Raw genomic sequence first — 22265 nt, forward strand, 5'->3', positions numbered from 1 at the left:
GTGGTGAGCTCCCAAAGCACAAGCCACATGTATAGAAGCATACACTCTATATAGTAAGTGCTCAATAATGACAGTTATATGGAATTAATTGTTTTTTTTCCTACTTGATTGACAGGACAAATTTGAACACTCTATAAATGATTATTCAGTATCTCCTGATGGAAATTTTGTTCTCTTAGAATACAACTATGTGAAGGTAAAGGAAACATTTTCTTATTGTGACATTTAAAGAATCCTGTGGATGTATGATTTTATAACTGATTTGAAGGCTATGGATAATTAAGATATTTAAGATTGAATATTTAATATTATATTCATAATATAACAGCCACTAAAAACTCATTGATTCAGCATTCTCATTCATCAAAGATAAGTCCAACAAATGTTTTAAAAGAAATTTATTTGGGTGTTTTCAAATACTATAAAGTGTAAGTAATATTATAATGTAGACACTAAAACATAATAAAATAGAATTTATAATTTAAAAGTAAATATACATGTTTGACTTGTACATCCAGTAATATAACCCCTTATTTTCTTTGTCTCAATTTTGCATGTAGTAAAACTCTCAATACGTATTTGCTTTAAAAAGAATTAAACTTCTCATCCTCCAGAAGAGACCCTGTAGCGTGACTCACACAGCCCACTTCCCAGCCTTCGCATCCCACCACGTACCAACCGCTCTAAAGGGGGAGCCTCAGCCCTGCAAGAACACTTGGCTTCCTCCACTCACCCAGCCCAACATCAAATTCTCATTCAGGAAAGGTTACATTTAATCACACACCCTCTTCAGGTTTAGGGCATCTGCAAATCACCAGTAACCTTAACTGCGCCTTTTTAGATATTCATGGATTTGGCAACAGTGTTTGAGTATAGGAAGTTTTGAGACATGAAAGAAAAATTAAAAACCTGTAGATACCCTGCATTGAAAAGAATATACAAAGCTAGGGGTCCCCACCTTTGCTTTTTCCTAGAATAAATGATAAATACTAGTATAAATACCTTATCTCACACACCACCGCTGCTGTATGCAGGCCAAGCAAACTATCCCATATTTCATTTCCCACTTTGGGACGGACACTCCCAATCATAATATTTACCCTGGATTCACTGTGCTGGGCTCCATGTCCTGGACGTGAAGACTAGATGACTGCGCTCTGCTAAATTTATCAACTATGAGCAAATCAGAGGACTATGCCAAGTTTAACACATCTGTTCCCATTTAATGGATTATTACTTGTTTAATTCAGTGGTTCTTGCTGCTGTCTATGGCTTAAAATTACTTGAGTTTGAAAAAATTTTCAGTGTCCAAGTCCAATCCTGAAGTCTCTAAAGTGAAACCAGCATCACTATTATTTTTTCAAATAGCAGATTATTCTAATTGGCAACCAGGGTTGAGAGCCACTGAATAACAGGTATCCATGTTAAAGGCTAACATATAAAGACTGTGACATTAAGATAAAAGCGGAGTAGTAAATGCCAGCTCAATTTACTATCTAGCCAAGTTCAACAAGTGCCATCTGATGCACAGTAATGGATGTATTTCCCTGATGGGCCTTAGTCGGACAACGATCATCGGTAATTTGTGTTCGTTGTGGTGCTGGAGTTTACATGTGTACGTAACTGCTTTTGCTCTTTTCACTCTGTCCCTTCCTCCTGCCATCCACGCTTTCCAGGTAGTATCCAAAGAGATAAATTAGATTATGCCTAAATTAGATTATGCTATGCCTGTGCTTAAGCCCTCATGGTCATTGGCTTCAATTCACCCTCAGAATAAACCCCAAACTCTAACACAGCATCCTCAGAAGCCTGGGTGAGCGGACCCCATTCTGCCCCCCTGAGCCACTCTCTCTGCATTCACCATGGCTGGCCAGTGCTTCTCACCCCTGTGTGTTCCTTAGAACGACCTGGGGAGGTTTTTAAAAGTACAGATGCATGCAGCCTACCCGACATCAATTAAGCCAGTATAGCCATTGGTGGCCCCGGCATGGGTAAATTTAAGGGTTCCCAGGTGAGCCAATGATCCAAAGTTAAGAACCTTTAAATACACAACTTTGTATTTTAATCAAACACCTCTTTCATTTCTTTTTAAGGGCCAAAGTATTTGCCACTGCTTTCTTCTGGAACCCTCTCCTCCCAATCCTCATCTGGCTCTTCCTTTACAGTAATTCAGGTCCCAGCTTGCCTGGGTTATTTTATCTAACAGTACACACTGTCACTTCATTTCCATGCTCTCTTCATAAATTTATTGCAAAGCACTAAATTATAAGATTACTGAAAGTAGAGAACTGTGCCTTCTATTTTGCTTCTCAGAGTATCCAATGGAATCTTCTGCTCAAAATAAATTGGTTGACTAATCAGTGCTCAAGAAACCTATCCAGAACAAGAACAACAAAAAGAAGTCTAATTTTATTCCATTTCCTGGAGGTCTGCTATGCAGTTTCCTTTTCTTCCTTTTCTTTGCATAGCTTCCCGATGGCTGAGTTAGTGCTTCTAGAAAGATGAACTATGACTTCTAAGTTACTTTTAAAAAGTAATGTTTACTTCTAAGTGGCTACAAAAATGAGTGAATACATTAATAAATAAGTACCACACAGCGTGGTACAGATATTCCCCTGGCATCTTCCCTCATTGGCTGATGCTCTAGAGATGAAAAGAGTAACATGGTCTACCACGTGTTGACAATCCAGGAGCTCTGCTAAGCCCTTCATATATGTTCTCATGAACCTGAGATTTTTGTTGCTGTTTTGACATTTTCCTACAGAGAAAATTGAAGCTTAGAAAGAAACTTTTCTGCTGTTACACCTTGGAGACTTCTCTTAGTCCATTTGGGCTACCGTAGCAGAGTACCGCACTGAGTGTCTTAACCACAGATATTTATTTCCCACAGTCTGGAGGCTGAGAAGTCCAAAATCAAGGTGCCAGCAGATTTAGTGTCCGGTGAGGTCCTGTTTCTGGATCGTAGTTGGCCATCTTCTCTCTGTGTCCTCACATGGCAGAAGGGGCAAAGAATCTTTCTGGACTCTCTTTTTTAAGGGAATTAGTCCCATTCCTGAGGGCTCCACCATGACCTAGTCACCTCCCAAAGGCCCCACTTCCAAGTATCATTACACTGGGGGTTAGGATTTCAGCATGTGATTTAGGGAAGGGAGGCAGAAACATTCAGTCTACACCAAGACTCGAATCCAGGTTACAAGACTCCAAAGCTGTGCTCTTGAACATGATGCCTCCTATCTTTATGCCTCAGCGTTTCTGGGCCACCATGCCTTGTTTACCTCTTTGCTGTGTGGAAGTCCTCTCTGCCTCTGAAACAGTCCAAGAATCACCTTTTCCATAGAGCTTTTCCCTCCCCAGTACCTAACTTATGATTCCTGCTTCACCCCACCCACCCCCATTGTATCTCTTAGGATTCTTTTCTTGTATTTACTGGTCCATTTCCCCCAATTCAACTAGAGCTCCTCAAGGAGAAGGAGCCTGTCTTAGCTAATAATGCCTCACGGAGGATACTTGCCAATGTTTATATCCTAAATAGATTGACGAATCTGTTTCAAAAGATGAAGTGAACATTCCAAACATGCTGGATTTCTTTTCAAATGCTGAGATGGATCTTATCCCAAAATGATCTCAAACCTTCTTGAATATCTCAGTGTTGTTAGCTTGTACCACACCTTTTTGGCTTCGGCAGGTATCATACTCCCTCATTTCCCAGAAACGAGCATAGGGTGTGTCATAATAATCTAGGATTCAAAAAGAAATGTAGAACTTGCAAAGAGTAAGGACTTAATGAATATTTGTTGACACAAAATGTTGGAGGAAATGATAAGAGGAAAATATTACTCAAGGTTGAGAACCCTGGCTTGTGTCTCACCCCTGTTGCTTTGCAGTGAGTCCTTGGGTTACCTTATTTCATCTATTTCATCCTTATAGGTAAAATCTAACTGTTATTTTAACTGAGTTTCTTCCTTAAATATGAGGAACTTAAAATATGAGGAACTTAAAATAGAAACTTAAATAGTTTCTTCCTTTCACTAGACCAAGTGACCAAGTTCTAGGTATTTAAAGGTAAATAAGACACAATTTCTCTCCTCTAGGACGAGAGTGTCAAACTCATTTTTACTGGGGGCCACATCAGCCTCACAATTGCCTTCAAAGGGCCAGATAGAATTTTAGGACTGTATAAATGTAATTATTCCCTAACAGTTAAGCGAGAACTCAGTGCTGCCACCAGGTAGAAACAAGGTGCCGGGCAGGCTAAAACAAGGTGGAGGGCCGGATTCAACCCGTGGGCCTTGTGTTTGCCACCTGTGTTCTAGGAGTATGGTAGGGGAGACAGGCATACAGATAAATAATTTCACTTAATTTACCTTTGCATTCACATATAAATAATTTTTTATAAATACAAATCTGTAGTTTTATATATTTTTATCATTTATCTTTTATTTGCTTCAGATTTTTTTTTCTGGTCTCTTTTTTAAACTTGTTTTTCAAGGAATTCTCCCTTTTTCTTTTGTTTAAAATTTATCAGTAAAAAAAAATGTTTGGCCTTGGCTGGTGTAGCTCAGTGGATTGAGCGCGGGCCTGCGACTCAGAGGATCGCCGGTTCGATTCTCAGTCAGGGCACATGCCTGGGTTGCAGGCCAGTTCCCTGCAGGCCAACTCCCAGCAGGGGACCCACAAAAGGCAACCATACATTGATGTTTCTCTCCCTCTCTCCTTCCCTTCCCCTCTAAAGATAAATAAATAAAATCTTTAAAAAAATGTTTGTAATAGGGTCTTATAAACTTTTAATGNGAGGAAATGATAAGAGGAAAATATTACTCAAGGTTGAGAACCCTGGCTTGTGTCTCACCCCTGTTGCTTTGCAGTGAGTCCTTGGGTTACCTTATTTCATCTATTTCATCCTTATAGGTAAAATCTAACTGTTATTTTAACTGAGTTTCTTCCTTAAATATGAGGAACTTAAAATATGAGGAACTTAAAATAGAAACTTAAATAGTTTCTTCCTTTCACTAGACCAAGTGACCAAGTTCTAGGTATTTAAAGGTAAATAAGACACAATTTCTCTCCTCTAGGACGAGAGTGTCAAACTCATTTTTACTGGGGGCCACATCAGCCTCACAATTGCCTTCAAAGGGCCAGATAGAATTTTAGGACTGTATAAATGTAATTATTCCCTAACAGTTAAGCGAGAACTCAGTGCTGCCACCAGGTAGAAACGAGGTGCCGGGCAGGCTAAAACAAGGTGGAGGGCCGGATTCAACCCGTGGGCCTTGTGTTTGCCACCTGTGTTCTAAGAGTATGGTAGGGGAGACAGGCATACAGATAAATAATTTCACTTAATTTACCTTTGCATTCACATATAAATAATTTTTTATAAATACAAATCTGTAGTCCTATATATTTTTATCATTTGTCTTTTATTTGCTTCAGATTTTTTTTCTGGTCTCTTTTTTAAACTTGTTTTTCAAGGAATTCTCCCTTTTTCTTTTGTTTAAAATTTATCAGTAAAAAAAAATGTTTGGCCCTGGCTGGTGTAGCTCAGTGGATTGAGCGCGGGCCTGCGACTCAGAGGATCGCCGGTTCGATTCCCAGTCAGGGCACATGCCTGGGTTGCAGGCCAGTTCCCTGCAGGCCAACTCCCAGCAGGGGACCCACAAAAGGCAACCATACATTGATGTTTCTCTCCCTCTCTCCTTCCCTTCCCCTCTAAAGATAAAGAAATAAAATCTTTAAAAAAATGTTTGTAATAGGGTCTTATTAACTTTTAATGTCTATAGTCTGTTGTGGTGTATCATTTTTATTTCTGGTATTAGTCATTCACATCTTGTTTTTCTCACACTATGTTTACAATTTTTTTAGTCTTCTAAAGAGCAAATTTTTGGCCTCGTTGAATTATCTCTACTGTGTTTTTTCTATTTGATTACCACTTTTACCTTTATTATTTTTTCTTTTGAATACTTTGGATTTGGTTTGCCTTTCCTTTTTGAGCTTCTTGAGACTCTTGTTTAAAATATTGATGGTATAGATATTTAAATTGTGATATAGCCAGTTGGTTTTCAAAATATCGATACTATTTTATATTTTCATGACCAATACAGAAAAGCAAACATTTCTCCACAACATCACCAGCAATACAATTACAGGTCTTTCAAATATTTTGCTAGTAAGGTAGTTGAAAAGTGATTATGTGCATTCTTCTTAGACAGGTGAACTTAACATAATGCGGTTAGTGCTAGGAATACCGTCTGCAGGGGAAGTGGCACATTCGCCCACTATGGTGCTGGGAAGCCTTCTTAGCAGAGGTGTTGTCAAAGTTAGGTTATAGATGAAGTCCAGAGGAGTTTCTAGTAGATAGTCCGTAAGGCTTTTTTGAAATTCTAAAATGATAAAGCTCTAGATAGGGAATATATAAGAAAAGACAAAATTTGAGAATTGTAAATGTTATTTTACTTTGTCTATCATCTTGAGCTCCTTTAAGCAAGTGGTAGAACTCTCATTAGTCACAGGTGTCTGAAATGTCTGTTTTCTTTTATAGAAATGGAGGCATTCCTTCACAGCTTCATATGACATTTATGACTTAAATAAAAGGTGGGTCACTTCCCCATAAAATATATCACACTTTTCTAGTGTAAAATTTAAAAACAAAAAAACACACTGTGATTTATTCACCTGGTAGTTGTTTCCTTTTATCTTCTTTCCAGGCAGCTGATTACAGAAGGAAAGATTCCAAATGACACACAGTTGATCACATGGTCACCAGAGGGTCATAAATTGGTTAGTGAGTTTCTTTTATTGTCAAAAATAATGGCTCAAATCTCTTACATGCAGAAGCTGCTAATTCTGATACAGAGCAGATACTTAGGAAGCCAAAACGTCACTATCAAATATAGTGTTATTGCCTAAAATAATATTTTACTAGTCTAACATGGTAAATACAATTCCTGAGTGTCTCTGAACTGCCATTAGGGAATTATCTATTTCTTGGGAAAATGTTCATTAAGCTCTTAAATTCTAATTTCTTTTGTTCTTAGGGTTTTTTGCTATTGTTGTAGTTTGTGGGTTTTTTAATAATACCTGCTTTCTGATAGTTCTGTGACCCTCTCTGTGCCACTGTAGATATATCTTCATGATTTATAGCTAAGAGAATGGCAAAGTCCAAAAGACTCTAAGGAGGAAGTCAGAATGTTTATCTGTAGTTGAACTTCTCCCTCCAAGCACACAGCTGCACTCCCTTGGTTGCCTCCCCCAAGGAGCAATGCATAGTACACACTGTTCTATGGAATCCGTCAGCTTTCCGGGTGTTCTCACGTGCTTTAGCATCCAAAGAGTGGTGCTTGTGAGTCTCTTCTTTTTTTTAGGATTAATTGAGGTTGTAGTTTGTATACTGATTTAAGAATATCAGGGGGAGGAAATAAATGACTTTTCATTTTGCTCAAATTGAATAACCTAAGGTAATCATTACGCTATCACACAAATATTGCTTTAGGATAAAAGAGTTGGTAAATGTTTTCTTGAACTTCAGGATAAAATATATGATATCCTATTATTACATTTCAACATTATTTTCGATCTTCCTAGGCATATGTTTGGAACAATGATATTTATATTAAAAATGAACCAAATGCATCAAGTCACAGGATCACATGGACTGGGAAAGAAGATATAAGTAATGGAATGGCTGACTGGGTTTATGAAGGTAGAGACTTTAAAGCATTTTTTTAAATCAGAATATTTGTAAGTTTTTAAAAACAGTCAAACATTTCTTTAAAAAGTGAGAAGTTCAAGGACCCTCTTGCATTTTTTAAATGTCATCAAATTGTCTTTAGCCCGTACAACACCAGGTGTGGAACAGGAAGAATTTCTTAGCAGGAGCTAGTGCTGCTTCTCTCCTCATTGTGTCCCAATGTCCCTATTGTCTTCAGTCTGCTGCTACAAAGGGCCTTTCTCTGTAGGCAGCTTTCCTGCTTTTCTGGGGCATAAAAGCCTGCAGATTAACGTCAGATGTTTATCCAGGCCCACCTACCCCAGAAGTTACTAAAGAAAGCTAAGTACTCCCACAACATTCCTAAAGATGACAAAATACTGTTTGGAAGTTTCGAAGTAGAGGGGAAGAAAACACCTGTTTTATAGAAGATCTGTGTTCATTTGAATTTGGACAAATTATGATTTTCTGATTTTAAGGAAGAAAAATAATTAGAAAGGCTTAAGAAAAAGTAGATCAAAATACAGCACTAAAATGATTTTTTTAAAGATTTTATTCGTTTATCTTTAGAGGGGAAGGGAAGGACAGAGGGAGAGAAATATCAATGTATGGTTGCCTCTTGTGTGTCCCCTGCTGGGAACTGGCCTGCAACCCAGGCATGTGACCTGACTGGGAATTGAACCGCAATCCCTTAGTTAGCAGGCCGGCGCTCAATCCACTGAGCTACACCAGCCAAGGCCAAAATAATTTTTTAAAGAATAATTTTTTTTCTTTTAGGATAAAGAATTTTCAAAAATATAAAAACACTTCAGCCCTTACTGGTATGGCTCAGTGGATTGAGTGCTGGCCTGTGAAGGTCACAGGTTCAATTCGTACTCAGGGCACATGCCTGTGTTGCAGGCCAGGTCCCCAGTAAGGGGTGCACGAGAGGCAAACACACATTGGTGTTTCTCTCCCTCTGTTTCTCCCTCCCTTCCCCTCTCTAAAAAGTAAATAAATAAAATCTTAAAAAAAACACTGCCGAGACTTAGAAAATATTAGAAAAATATTTTTCATGTCTATAGTTGCCCAGGTAAAAGGCATTTTGAGACTGTTTCAAACCATTCACAAAGTTTTTTCATGCTTATTAAAGATGACTCCTTATTTCATCCTATTATTTCTTCTTCATAGTTAAAAAATTGTTTTTGTTCATAACCTAATTTTGGTTGGCTCCCAGTTTAAGTCGAGTTTAATTAAATGAGTAACATTATTTTTTTTTAATTACTTTAAAAGACCAATAATTTCTCATGGCTCAGAAATAAGTGTGTGATTAAAACTTACAATGAAATTTACTGAAACTAGTCACTTAAAAATTGAAAACCATTTTCAACACATGACAGACATCACAGCACAGTTTCCAGGATCCCCAAAGTGAATAGGGTAGGGCCTCTTCCCAAAGTTGTGACCTGACTGTTTCTCAGGAACAGCTAGGTGTAAGGTAAGGACCCCCTCACACTGGAGTCTTCTCTAAGGTAGATAGTAGTTGGAGGGATCTCATTTTGCCTGTTCATGATTAAGCTGTTCACAATCAGAGGAATGATGAATGACTTCACATTCCAGTGTAGGCCTGTCTGTAAAAATGGGACTTTGATCCCTATAGGAAAATTTCTACAGTTGCTTTTATAAATGTACAAATGATCCATACTTAGAAAAGAACATACCTGTTTCTCCATGTATCAGATCCACCCTACCCACTGAAGCCATGACGAGTTGTTGGAATCAAAAGAGAATATATTTTGCGAGTCTGTAGCCTCATAACTAACAGAACAAATAAAGCTGTGAGGTTCAGAGAGGTGCATGGGCCACACCATGGACATTCCCAGAGGGGCCTCTACCCTGGAACTTGTGCCCTCCACCTCACACAATGTCCCCAGATAGCTTTCTCTTTTTGTGTCTTTGTTTCCACTTTGTCTTATTTCATGATATCCTAATGGATTACTTTTAGTTAATATGTATTTTTAAATGATAATATTTGGTGTTTTGGTATAAAGCTAATTATATGATATTCACTCTTGAATATGAATGTAATTAGCCTAACTCAGAGCTGAAAACAAGAATTTTGGTGAGAACAACTATGAGAAGGGATGGAGAAGGAAATGATTTTGGAAGCTGGAACACTCTTCACCCTTCTGAAGTAGCAGTGTTGACATTGGGGGTGTGGGTAAATCAATGCAATTCAGATTGAATGCCAAGCACCTGTGAGGTGCTGTGCCAAGTGTTAGGCACACAAGGGCAAATGCTACTCAACTGCTGCTCTAGGGCAGCAGGGCATTCAGACCGGAGAGGGAGACAGAGATGCCAACAAACAATTGTCAGGAAGCAAGTGAAGTGTCCTATTTGGTGGAGGACACAAAGTCTAAGGTCATAAGGAACGTCAAGGTGGTGGGATGAGAGGGATCACAGGATCATTCAGACTACAAGGAGGGGGGTTGCTACAGACTCCTGTATTCAGCTTGCTATCAAGAAGGGTTGGAAATCTTTGCTTTGCTTTGTTTTCTGCTCTCCCTACCCATGGTCTCTTCATTCTCAGGACTGTTAGTTTGACCAGAAGTAGTGTTTTTTTAGTTAAAATAAATTTATATTTTTCAATTATAGTTGACATACAATATTATGTTAGTTTCAGGTGTACAACCAAGTGATTACACATTATATAACTTACTAAGTGATCATCTCTATAAATCTGACACCCACCTGATGCTATACATAGTTACTGCAATATTATTGACTATATTCCCTATGCTATACTTTACATCCACACGGATATTCTGCAACTACCAATTTGTACTTAATCCATTTTAACCCTTCACCTTTTTCAGCCATCCCCCAACTCCTCTCCCATCTGGCAACATCAAACTGTTCTCTATATCTATGATTCTGTTTCTGTTCTGCTTGTTTGTTTTTTTAAATTTTTGATAGGTATGTATTTATTGCCATTTTATTGTTTTTGATTTTTTTCTTATTCTTCCTAAAGAATACCCTTTAATATTTCATATAATACCAGTTTGGTGGTGATGAACTCCTTAAGCATTTTCTTGTCTGGAAGCTCTTTATAGCTCTTATAATTTTTTCCCCAGAGACTTTCTAGAGTAATTCTTTTTTTTAGCTAGGTTTCAGGTGTACAATTCCATAATATATCACCTGTANTTTCTGTTCTGCTTGTTTGTTTTTTTAAATTTTTGATAGGTATGTATTTATTGCCATTTTATTGTTTTTGATTTTTTTCTTATTCTTCCTAAAGAATACCCTTTAATATTTCATATAATACCAGTTTGGTGGTGATGAACTCCTTAAGCATTTTCTTGTCTGGGAAGCTCTTTATAGCTCTTATAATTTTTTCCCCAGAGACTTTCTAGAGTAATTCTTTTTTTTTTTAGCTAGGTTTCAGGTGTACAATTCCATAATATATCACCTGTATATTGTCCTGTGTGTTCACCACCCAAAGTCAAAACTCGTCTCATCACCACTTATCCCACCTTTACCCTCTTCTACCTACCGCCACCTCCCTTTTCCTCTAATAATCACCATATTGTTGTCTGTGTCTATGAGGTTTTTTCCTTTGCTTAATCCTTTCACCTTTTTCACCCAGCTCTACAACCTCCTTCCTTTCTGACAGCTGACATTCTGTCCCCTGTATCTATAAATCTGTTTCTATTTTCTTTGTTAATTTATTTCATTCATTCAATTCCACATATAAGTGAAATCACATGGTATTTGTCTTTCTCTGATTGGCTTATTTCACTTAGCATATCTCCAGGTCCATCTATGCTGTCACAAAAAGGTAAGATTTCCTTATTTACAGCTGAGTAATATTCCATTGTGTAAATGTACCACAGCTTTTTTTATTCACTCATCTACTGATGGGCACTTGAGCTGCTTCCAAATCTTTGCTATCATAAATAACACTGCAGCAAACATAGGGGTGCATTTATTCTTTCAAGTCAATGTTTTGTGTTTCTTTAGAAATTCCCAGGAGTGGAAGTGCAGGGTCATAAGGCAGTTCCATTTTTTATTTTTTTTGCGGAAACTCCATACTTTCTTTCAAAGTGGCTGAACCAATCTGTGTTCCCACCTACAGTGCATGAGGGTTCCTTTTTTGCTATCTCTTCACCATCACTCGTTGTTTGTTGTCCTTCAATTCTAAATAATGACTTTGTTGGGTAAAGTAGCCTTGACTATAGGTCATTGCTTTTCACCACTTTTAATATTTCCTGCCAATCCCTTCTGGCTTGCAAATGTTGTGTTGAGAAATCAGCTGAGAGTGTAATAAGAGCTCACTTGTAGGTAACTTACTGCTTTTCTCTTGCTGCTTTTAAGCTTCTCTCTTGTCTTAAACCTTAGGCACTTTAATCATGATGTGTTTTGCAGTGGGCCTCTTTGGGTTCATCTTGTTTGGGGCTATTTGTGCTTCCTGGACTTGTAAGTCTATTTCCTTCACTGAGGTTAGGGAAATTTACTGTCATTATTTTTTCACATAGGTTTTCAATTTCTTGCTCTCTCCTGACAACCCTATCATGCAAATATTAATAGACTTGGGTTTATCCCAGAGCCTCCTTATACTATCTTCATTTGGGAGGATTCTTTTTTTCTTTTTGCTGTGCCAACTGGGTGTTTTCTCTTTCCTTATGTTCCAAATCTCTGATTTGATCCTCTGCTTTATCTACTCCACTGTTGATTCTCTGTAATGTATTCTTCTTCATTTCAGTTAATGTATTCTTCATTTCTGACTTTTAAAATGTTTTCTAGCTTTGTTTATGTTTCCTATTTCTTTGCTGAAGTTCTAAGTTCATCTACTCTTCCCTAAGTTCACTGAGCATCCTTAGAACTGTTTTTTTTTAAATCTGCATCTAATACATTTCTTATCTTCATTTTATTTAGTTCTTCTTCTTGGGTTTTGTTCTGTTTGTTCATTTGGGACATGTTTCTTTGTCTCCTCATTTTGGGAACATCTTTGTGTTTGTTTCTATGTATGAAGTAGAGCTGCTATGTCTCCCAGGCTTTGTAAATTGACCTTATCTAATAGGTGTTTTGTAGGATCCAGTGGCACAGCCTCCCTGATCATGCAAGCTAGGCACTCCACGTGCCCTATGTGGGCTGTGTACCTGTTGTAGTAGAGACTTGATTGTTGTTGGTATGTCAATGGGAGGGATTTATTCCTTGGCTGATTGGCTATAAAGACTGTGGAGGATCAGCTGTGCCAGGGCCTACCCAAAGGAGCAGGACTTACTTCTGCAGGGCTCCAGTGCCCACTGAGTCTGCCCCTTGAGCGTATGACTTGTGAAGGTGGTTGGGTGGTGCCTGGATGTGGTCTGAAGTTGTCTACCTGGTGGTCTGGCTCTCAGACCTCCTCAGAGGTACAGGCCAAGGTCAGCCTCCACCTGTATTCTGCCTGGGGCTACCCAGCATGAACTAGAAAGTGATTCACAGAATCCTGCTACTTGTGCAGGGCTTGGAGGTGTCCAGGAGAGGCCAAACTGCAAACTAAGTCTGACTGTTCTAGTAGTGCCAGGCCTGTGGCCACTTAACAAGAGGTACAGGGCATGCCAAGATCAGATCTGCTTATTTGAGAGATTTTAGGAAACTCTGAAGAATGAGCAAGACAGGCCATTTGTATGGAAAAGCCAATGGAAACTGCTTGAGTGGGTCTATAATTTGGGTGGGCAGTGTCTCAGAAAATCACAAGGTTGGGTGAACAGTATTAACCAGGTTATGGAGATTGAGATATGGTGCCCGTCTACTAGCTCTGTTGAGGGAGGTCTAAGAAAAGGAGCAATGGCCTCTGCTAGCACTTCTGTCTGGGAAAAAGCTACCTGCTTAGCTCTCATCCTGGTGTCAGACGATTCAGTTCCTCCCCATATATTGAGTTCCAACCTGGCACCTTTCAAGCTGCTACCCCAGTGTTGGAGCTCAGAGGGAATGAGTCCCAGTAAGTCCATGTGTGGGCCCTTTAAGAAAAACTGCCTGAGACTCCAGAATCTCTTCGTTTCACTAAGCCACAATCCCTGTTGATTTTTACAGCCAAAAGTTATGGGAAATTCTCTTCGTGGCACTGGGACCCTGGGCTGGGTGGCCTGGTGTGGGGCTGGGAGCCCTCAATCTTCAAGAGGCACCTTTGCAGCAAAGCTATCCCTCCTGATTTTTATCTATCACACATGGGTGTGTGACCAGTCTGTTTGGCATCTCTATCCCTCCTGTCAGTTGCAATGTGGCCTCTTCTTTATAGGCTTAGTTGTAGGACTTCTCAGTTGTTTAGCTGGATTTCATGTGGTTCTGAATGATGATTGTTCTGTAGCTTAGTTGTAATATCGATGTGGTTGTGGAAGGATGTCAGCACCGCATTTATCTATGCCTCCTTCTTGACCAGAAACCCTCAACCGGAAGTAGTTTTATAATAGTTTTAATATGTCATCAATATGGAAACAATGTGTTCTGTACTCCAAATAACCACCAATTCAAAACAAAGAGCTCTACCTGCTACTTGAACTTACAAAAAATTTTTAAAAACCATAACCTTGCTGTAGTTGTATTAATTTTATGTAATGGCATCTTGATCTTAGACTAGAATCAATAGGTAGAAGCCACAAGGAGTGAGACAGCAACTCAGTATGCAAAGTTCTTAGTGGAAACCTCCCTGACTTGAAATCACAAGGCCTGTGTCCTAATTCACTCAAACCCTCTCAACCTTAGCTGCCTTCTCTGTAAAATGGGCTATGAACAGACTCACTCAGGGATCTCTGGGAAGATTAAATTAGATAAGTGTTTTGTAAATACTGAATTGTTGCATAAATGTAAGTCAATGATATGGGTATAAAGCAGTCAAGTGGGGAGCAGGCTGCCTTACCAAGAAAATGTTTTCTTTTACTAGAGTTGCTGAAATAGTCAGAAATGACTGTAGAATGTGGAGATGAAAAGCATGGACTCACACCAAACAAGTCTGGATTTAGTCTTGATTCTATCAGTCATTGCCTATGCAATCCTGGGCAAATTACTTACTCTCTTTAAGCCTAAATGTGTCCCTTTGCTCATCTGCACAGTAGTTATCATGAGGATTAACTGAGATAATAGATGTCTGTTGCTTATCAATGTCTGGTGCATTCATTAAATGCTAGCTGCTCATCATAATTATTATTATATTTTTTATTATTAGTAATACTGTAACTACTACTACTTTTATTATCATTATTGAAGACAAGATTTTGGAAGAAATTTGTAAGAATGCCTCAAGAATCAGAAAAGTGATAGGGATAAATGATTTCCAAATTCTATGATTCAAGTTTCTATGCTTTTGTTTTTACCTTTACACTTGCAGCTGAACATAAGATTTGTGGATTAAATCTGCATAAGATTAGGAGTTTCCATCTAGTCTACTTGAATCCTCCATACCCCATTGATAAAAGAGGTTCTGGCATTTTAAAAGCCACAGATTGGAAGTCCCATGAATAGACTTCATAATCAACATAGGAAGGAGCCATGTTTGCCAGAGATTGAAGATGACTCCAACAGTGTTCTGGAAGTCGAGGCCTTTCCTTTCCTATGCATCCTTCTCTGACCCTCTTTTCTCACCCATCAACTTATACATCAGAGCACGGGGTTACTCCAAGGAAGTCTTCAGTTTCTAGGCTAGGCAAAAGAGAGATTTCTCAGTAGCAATCTCATGGAGCTCCTTGACATTCAAAATCCATCCTTCCCATATCCTGTTTATGCCAAAAGTAGTAAATGCTGGGCACCATATTGGTTTAATAGCATGGAGCCACACACCACCCACCCTGTTGGGAAGAGCATACTGGCATGTTGACTGTTTGAAAATTACAAAGGAGAATCAGCCCCTTGTGTGAAATTCACTTTTAGTATGTCTTGCAGCATAAATTTAGAGGATTACAAGATCAAGAAAAACATGTAGAGTGCATATTAAATATTGTGTGCTAAAACATTCTAAAATAGCCCAACGGTTACTTATTTTTATAATGTAGATCTATCCTTAAAGATTTTATTTTTACTCATTTGTATTACTCTGATTTTGGAAGCCCAGCAAATGCAAAGTGGTTCATTAGTTGAACTCTACTGTAATTACTAAAGCTAATGAGAAAAATATTTTGAATGCCAAAGCCAATTTATCAGCTACTTCTAGTAACAGAACAATTTATGTCTTTTTTTCAGAGGAAATCTTCAGTACCCACTCTGCTCTGTGGTGGTCTCCAAACAGCACATTTCTAGCATATGCCCAATTTAACGACACTGAAGTCCCGCGTATTGAATTCTCCGTCTACTTTGATGAGTCACTGAAGTACCCAAAGACTATGCACATTCCATATCCAAAGGTCTGTGCTCCTATTCATATAGTGGTTCTGTGATTTGATGGGAAGGGAATGGTTTCATTTAATCCTTTCTTGCTAATGAAAATATTGTCAGTCTCTCTTCAACAGCTTGCTGTGATTACTCTTGCTGAAGTCAACAGCATCTGGCAATTTTAAAGTATTTTTATTATCCTAGGAAAGAGTGTGATTTAAGGTTTTGTAATTTCTCCAAAAACTTTGAGGAATGACAAGCCGAAAAAGATGGGGAAAATGCTTTTGAAAGAGGTAGGGGGACGGAAATCTTTGAATGAAGGAACAGAGAGGCTATAATTGAATCACAAGCTCATCTCATTTGTAGAAATTGGAATGTGCCCTAGATGAAGTTGAAAAGCTTGATTGTATATCAGGTTGTATTACTAATTAACAGATACATGACTAGTTTTAGTGGTTCTATTATAGATTTGGCACTCGTGTTAATTTCACACATCCTACATTTGGAATAATAGTGTCACGTCTTGGTTTTCAAGGCTGTTCTCCCTCGCCGGGTGCGTGTTTATAAAAATTGAAAAGCTTTCTTAAGCAGTGTAAGCTGAGGAAGACGGGGATTTAGAAGGGGACCGTGATTCTTCACTGGGATCGTATTAATAATGGCCAGCACATTGTCCATAGGATAATCTACTAGTAAAGTGTTTTTTTGCTATAAGCAATTTGGAAAAGGGGATTTTTATTTTTACTGACTCACTCAATTTGTTTTATGAAGAGCTGCCATTTTAGGAAGACAGAGGAAGTTAAAAGAAAAAAAAGATCAGAGACTAAATATGGAGACTTATTTCCAGTGAAATGTTATTTTTTGACGAGTGAAACTGGCAAAAAACAAACAAACCATAACATGTTCTTACTAAAAATATATTATTTCTAACTAGTTTGTCAGTCGAAGATCTATGTGTGTATGTAAAAACGTTTTATAGATTTCTGTCATAGTATTTATTGCAAAGCTCAACACGGCGAACCTGAATTTAGAGTGAAAATGATGCCTTCCTAATTAGCATTGTTGGCTCTCAACTCAGGGAAACTAGTTTTCTGGGTGGATTCTGTCTTTGGCCGGACCCAAGGGATTCTTCAGAGTGGTCAGCCAGCAGACTTCTTGTCTTCTGACGTCAGGTTATATTTGCAAAATGTCTGAAATGATTTTAAGAAAGTTATCCCTGTTTGCATAAAGTATACATAAATTATGAACATTTCCTATTTAAATAGGAATACTTTTTCCTATTTAAATAGGAGTGTTTCTGCTTGAATGGGGAAAGGTTGCATTTCATGACCCTCCCTTATGTTCATTTTATCTATTTTAAATTGTTAGATTGTGTCTGATTGTTATACTTTTATGGCTGCAACACAGACATTTTGTACCATTTTAAACATGTGCAATGATCTTATACTTTTTTGTCGATATCAATTCCATGACTGTTTTTTTCCTAGGCAGGAGCTGTGAATCCAACTGTAAAGCTCTTTGTTGTGAATACTGACAATCTCACCAACCCAGTTTCTGTACAAATCACTGCTCCTGCTTCCATGTTAATAGGGTAAGAGTCCGACCCAAATGCGTGGGCAATTGTATAGCTCCCAGGGGCAACATTCAATGATATTCTCCCATGGTGTCACTCAGGCCCTCAGCCATTCATTCTTTTCCTCCGCCAGTCTTCACTGAGCACACTCATGTCTCTGTGCTGGGCAGGGTCAGTGATGGGGTTACGCAGTGAATAGAACAGCCAGAATCCCTAGTGTCGTGGAACCTATGCTCAGGGTGGGGGAGGTGGACAAAGAACCAGAGAAACAAGATATGTATAAAACGTCAGGTGGTGACAAATGTATCGAAGACATCCAAAGCAAGGCAAAGATGACGCCGATGATGATGGAGGTGGGCGGGGATGTCAGGGAAGGCCTCTCTATGAGATGTTCTGTGAGCCTTGGTGTAAAGAAAGGGTGGGGCCTCGCCACATGGATAGCTGGGGTCACTGTATCCAGGCAGAGGAAGAGTAACTAAGTGTAAAGACCCTGCAGAGGGAACATACTTGGTGCATTAAAAGAACTGTGAGGAGGGCCGGGTGACCAGAGCTACCTGGGTGACCAGAGCTACCTGAGTGAAAAGGAGAGTGATGGGAATGAGGTCACATCACACAGGATTTCCAGGTTCTCTTAAGAACTAAAGACCTGATGGGGTAGCTCAGTTGGCTGGATCATTGTCCCAATACATCAAGGTTGAATGTTCTATCCCAGTCAGGGCACATACAAAAATCAACCAATGAATGCATAAATAATTAGAATAACAAATCTCTCTCTTAATCTCTCTTTCTCCTTTCCTCTCCCTCTAAAAATCAATAAGTGATTTTTAAAGAATAACTAGAAAACTTCAGGGAAACCGTGGATTAAACTTAAGGCGCCTCACGATGCTGATGTGCTTCAGGATATCAGTTGCTTAAATAATCCTTGGTGGTTTGAAATTCTTCCACGAGCACTGTCAGCCCCTTGTTATTCTCCTGTAAAGATAGCCATCACATTGCATGCAATTTAGGCCTGTCACATTGCTCCTTGTTTACTTCTTTTATTTGTATTGGTTTTGTTGTTGCTTTTAAATAAGAACTAACATGTATTGAGCACTCGCTATGTGGCAGACACAGGGCATTGTCGCAGGCTTTATTACATTAATCTTTAACCACCTCTTTCCAACAACTGTTATTATATGCCTGTTTTACAGACCAGAAAGTGAGACCTCAAGGTTAAGAAAATGACCAAGTAGGATTCCACATGCAAACCTGTTTTTCTAACTTGGAAAACAGAGCTTGTCAGCACCCTGCTGGGTGCCTCCCTTTGTGAGAAACCACCCGGCACCCTCAGATTCCTGAAGTTGTCATCAGGGCCATACGGGAGCGTCCCCATCTCAGGGTTGCATTCACTACCTTGTGTCCAAGGCTGTGTGCTTTGCTCTGTGGTTATTAACTCATTGACTTGTTTAGAAATATTTAACCTTATTCTGGGGGGAGACCAGTTATGAGTAATTCATTTTTTCCTGAGTTTGTCCAAAGGCATAAAAATTCACCCAGGGGTTTTACGATCTGTTCTTTGATTGATCCCGCCTTCTTTTCAATCAGCATTGATTGAGCACTCACTATTCACACCCAAAAACGTCCTCAGAATGAGCGTCTGCCCTCCTAGGACGTGATCCAGTAGGGGATATGGAACGTTCCGATACATGACTCTAGGAACAAATGTGACAGAGACGTAAACAAAAGGCTGGAGGCATGGGGGAGGTGGATTTTTCACGACCCCAGGAATCAAAGGTAGTACCCTGGAGAATGTGCAGACTGAACAGGGCACAGTGGGGAGGAAGAGTCATAAAGTGGGAGGAACCTGCGTGGGAAGTGCAGGGCTGTCCAAGAAAAAGAGCGGCGGACTCGGGTGTGACCTCTTGGTCTACAACTAATATCTGAGGAGAGATGAACCAGGAGCACCTGCTCTGAAAAACATTAGATCCAGAAGGGGCTTCACACCTCTCCAGCGGTCAGCACACATTTTTTAAAGACCCAGAAATCGCCGTTCCGGGGAGAGAGCACACAGAAGGGCAGTGTCAGAAACAAATGGCCGCCTGCTACCCAGATTGCAGGCCCAGTCCTCGCCGCCAACCCTCCCTCCCAGGAGTCTCACGACATTAGACAGAACCACAGAGCCTCCAGAGCACCCACCACTGTGGGACACAGGTGAGAGGACTGCGGTTCGCACCGGGGAGGGAGAGTTCTCCTGAGGTGACTCAACCCCAATAGGTGTTTAAGGGCTGAATGGCTTCGCGGCTCCCGGGACCCATCAGGTTCAGCTCATCACCTACCCCACCCCATTCGCCGCTCCCCAGGGACACAATAAAGACCTGTTATATGTCCTCTGAACAGTTCATGACCCTGTAAAGTAGGGGCAATAAGGTCCGTGATTGTCACACAGGAGATAAATGAGCTGGAATGAAGTACCCTGGCAACTAGTGACACCCTGCAATGAAGGAGGCAGAGAAGGAGCTCAGTTCTGCTGCATCTCACCCCACCCATTCCTCTCCTCAGCGACCTGTCAGCGGCCCCGGGAGGGCTGGCATCCCTGTCGGAGCAGAGAGTGGCATGGAGCCCACGGGCAGCGCTGGCAGGGCGCCCGCTTCCTTGGGTGACTCGCTGAATTAATCACCGCGCCGTCTGCACTTGCTCCTAGTAGCAATTTTCTCTCCAATATTCTTTCCAGTTAGTAATGTGTACCTTCTTTTAAGCACCTTTAATATACTAGAGGAAACCTTTATACAAATTTAGGTCATTAATGTTACTTTTCACACATTTATTAAGTGCCTGCTGTTTACAAGACAACAGGCACTTTACCAAGGGATCCCCTGTATATGACTTTCAAAAGCAAGTCTCTCCCAATGCATTTAAATATGATTTGCTTTATCAAATTCAGTTATTCCATTTACACACACTCTCTAGGAATAAATAGATTTCTTGGAGTGATGAATGTTATCCTGAAAAGAAGCAAGAGGGTGAGAGCTAGCAGTGTTTACCAGAGAGACTGCCGCGAGAGTTTCTACAGAGGGAGCAACAGGGAGCAAGACATCTGAAGCCAATGGCTCCAACACTTGCCAGTGCGTGACCTTGGGAAAGCTGCTTAACCTCTCCACACTGCCATTTCCCTGTCTGCGCAGCCTGAATGCCGATGATCCAGCACGGGCAGTCCTCATGAGCTTTATGTTGAGCACCTAGAACAGTGCCAGGCACTTTGTAGATTACATGTGGGTGTGACCTATTATGATGTCTGGAAATTACTCCATTGCTTTAGGATTAGAATCAACCATAGTCTCCTTGTGCTAACTCCATTCCAGAAGTTAGAGGGACTGGTTAAATCGCTGTATTGATCACGTCTCACAGGGAGGTCAGGTGGTCCTCTTTTACTCCTCCCACAGCCATTACACAATCAAAGTCTACTCAGTAGTTGTCTCTCTGTTTTTACACAATGAAATCAACATGGAGTGCAGAGTATAAATGATAATCTTGCTTGTGATTTTCTGGTTCTAAAATGGGACTTAAACCTTTTGGTAAAAAGTACAATTGGGTAATTAGTTTCCTTATTTTTTTTATGACTCACTGACATCTGATCCTGTCAGGATCTCCGCTCAGGGGTGGGATTTGCACCCTCATTCTGTCTCCTCCTAATTCCAAATCCTGAAGGAAAGGTGTGATTGAAGAGAAGTGTGTGTGTGTTAAATTCAAAAATCGCTGTGTGTTCTGCTGGTGAACTGTCCCGTTGGGCACTCACGGGGCACAGAGTGCACCTTGGGCTATGGAGAGTGGCAAAGATAGCAAAGGATACGGGTTCATGAACCTTTGATTTAGAAATTGGCAGGGAAGATGCCAGATGCATGCCAGTTTCCTGGCAGAGTTCCCAGATTCCATTACTCAATGTTTTCAAGTGGAGAAAAGTTACTTTTCTATGGCTGATTTATGAACCCAAGAGCATAATTAATGGCCGCTTGTAGATAAAGTACTCAGGACCAAGCGACCCCACTAATCAGGTGTAAGAGTTAACTTCCCCACTTGTCTGTCCCTTCCCCGCACCAAGCTGTAATTGAACACAGGTGCGGCTGCCAGTTGCTTCAAAAGCCACTATTCAAGAGGCAGATGTTGATATAAAGGAAAGTGATTTATTTTCAGGTGCTGGTAGCCTGGAAGATGGGTGACTCATGTCTCAAAGTCTATCTCCCTAGGAAGATAAGGCACTCACACCTCAAAGCCCATCTCTACCTCTCAGTGAAGGCAGCGGTTTTTGTAAGGAGAGAGAAGGGAACAAAACTAAGAGATCAAGGGAGGGGGTTGAAAAGTTCTCAGCACAGTCCATTCTGATAACGAAAGTGATGGTCTGGTGTGCGTCATCCTGGCTCCAGGGGTGAAGGTCAGCGGGGGAGACCTGGAGGTAGAGTCTGTATCTTTTGAAGTTAGTGCCTAGGATTCTTATGCAAACATGCTGTTCATCTACATATTAGAGTCAGCTCTTACAGAAACAGTGTCAAAAGAATGGTAAGGTGGGTTACACTTTCCCCCTGGTTTCACTTCCCACTGTTACAAGGCCACCTTAGAAAAGAGGAAGGCTCTTTCTGGAGCCTGGCCTCTGGTGATAAGCCCCTTAAGGCTGGTGAGAGCAGGATGGAAGGAGGTTTC

The 22265-nt window shown here is 40.1% G+C and overlaps 1 protein-coding gene across 1 annotated transcript in view; it reads left to right on the forward strand.

The window, feature by feature from the left end:
• DPP4 (dipeptidyl peptidase 4) overlaps positions 1 to 22265 on the forward strand; it is an 83893-nt gene that overhangs the window by 25606 nt on the left and 36022 nt on the right. Inside the window, exons 5-10 of the mRNA XM_037044583.1 lie at positions 116 to 196; positions 6536 to 6588; positions 6702 to 6774; positions 7579 to 7696; positions 15896 to 16056; positions 17509 to 17612. Of these exons, the coding sequence (XP_036900478.1) occupies positions 116 to 196; positions 6536 to 6588; positions 6702 to 6774; positions 7579 to 7696; positions 15896 to 16056; positions 17509 to 17612 (590 nt within the window). The remainder of the gene's footprint in view (positions 1 to 115; positions 197 to 6535; positions 6589 to 6701; positions 6775 to 7578; positions 7697 to 15895; positions 16057 to 17508; positions 17613 to 22265) is intronic.

The sequence above is a fragment of the Sturnira hondurensis genome, unplaced genomic scaffold (genome assembly GCF_014824575.4).
Source record: "Sturnira hondurensis isolate 20B ecotype Veracruz unplaced genomic scaffold, ASM1482457v3 Scaffold0004136, whole genome shotgun sequence".
NCBI classification, from domain to species: domain Eukaryota; kingdom Metazoa; phylum Chordata; class Mammalia; order Chiroptera; family Phyllostomidae; genus Sturnira; species Sturnira hondurensis.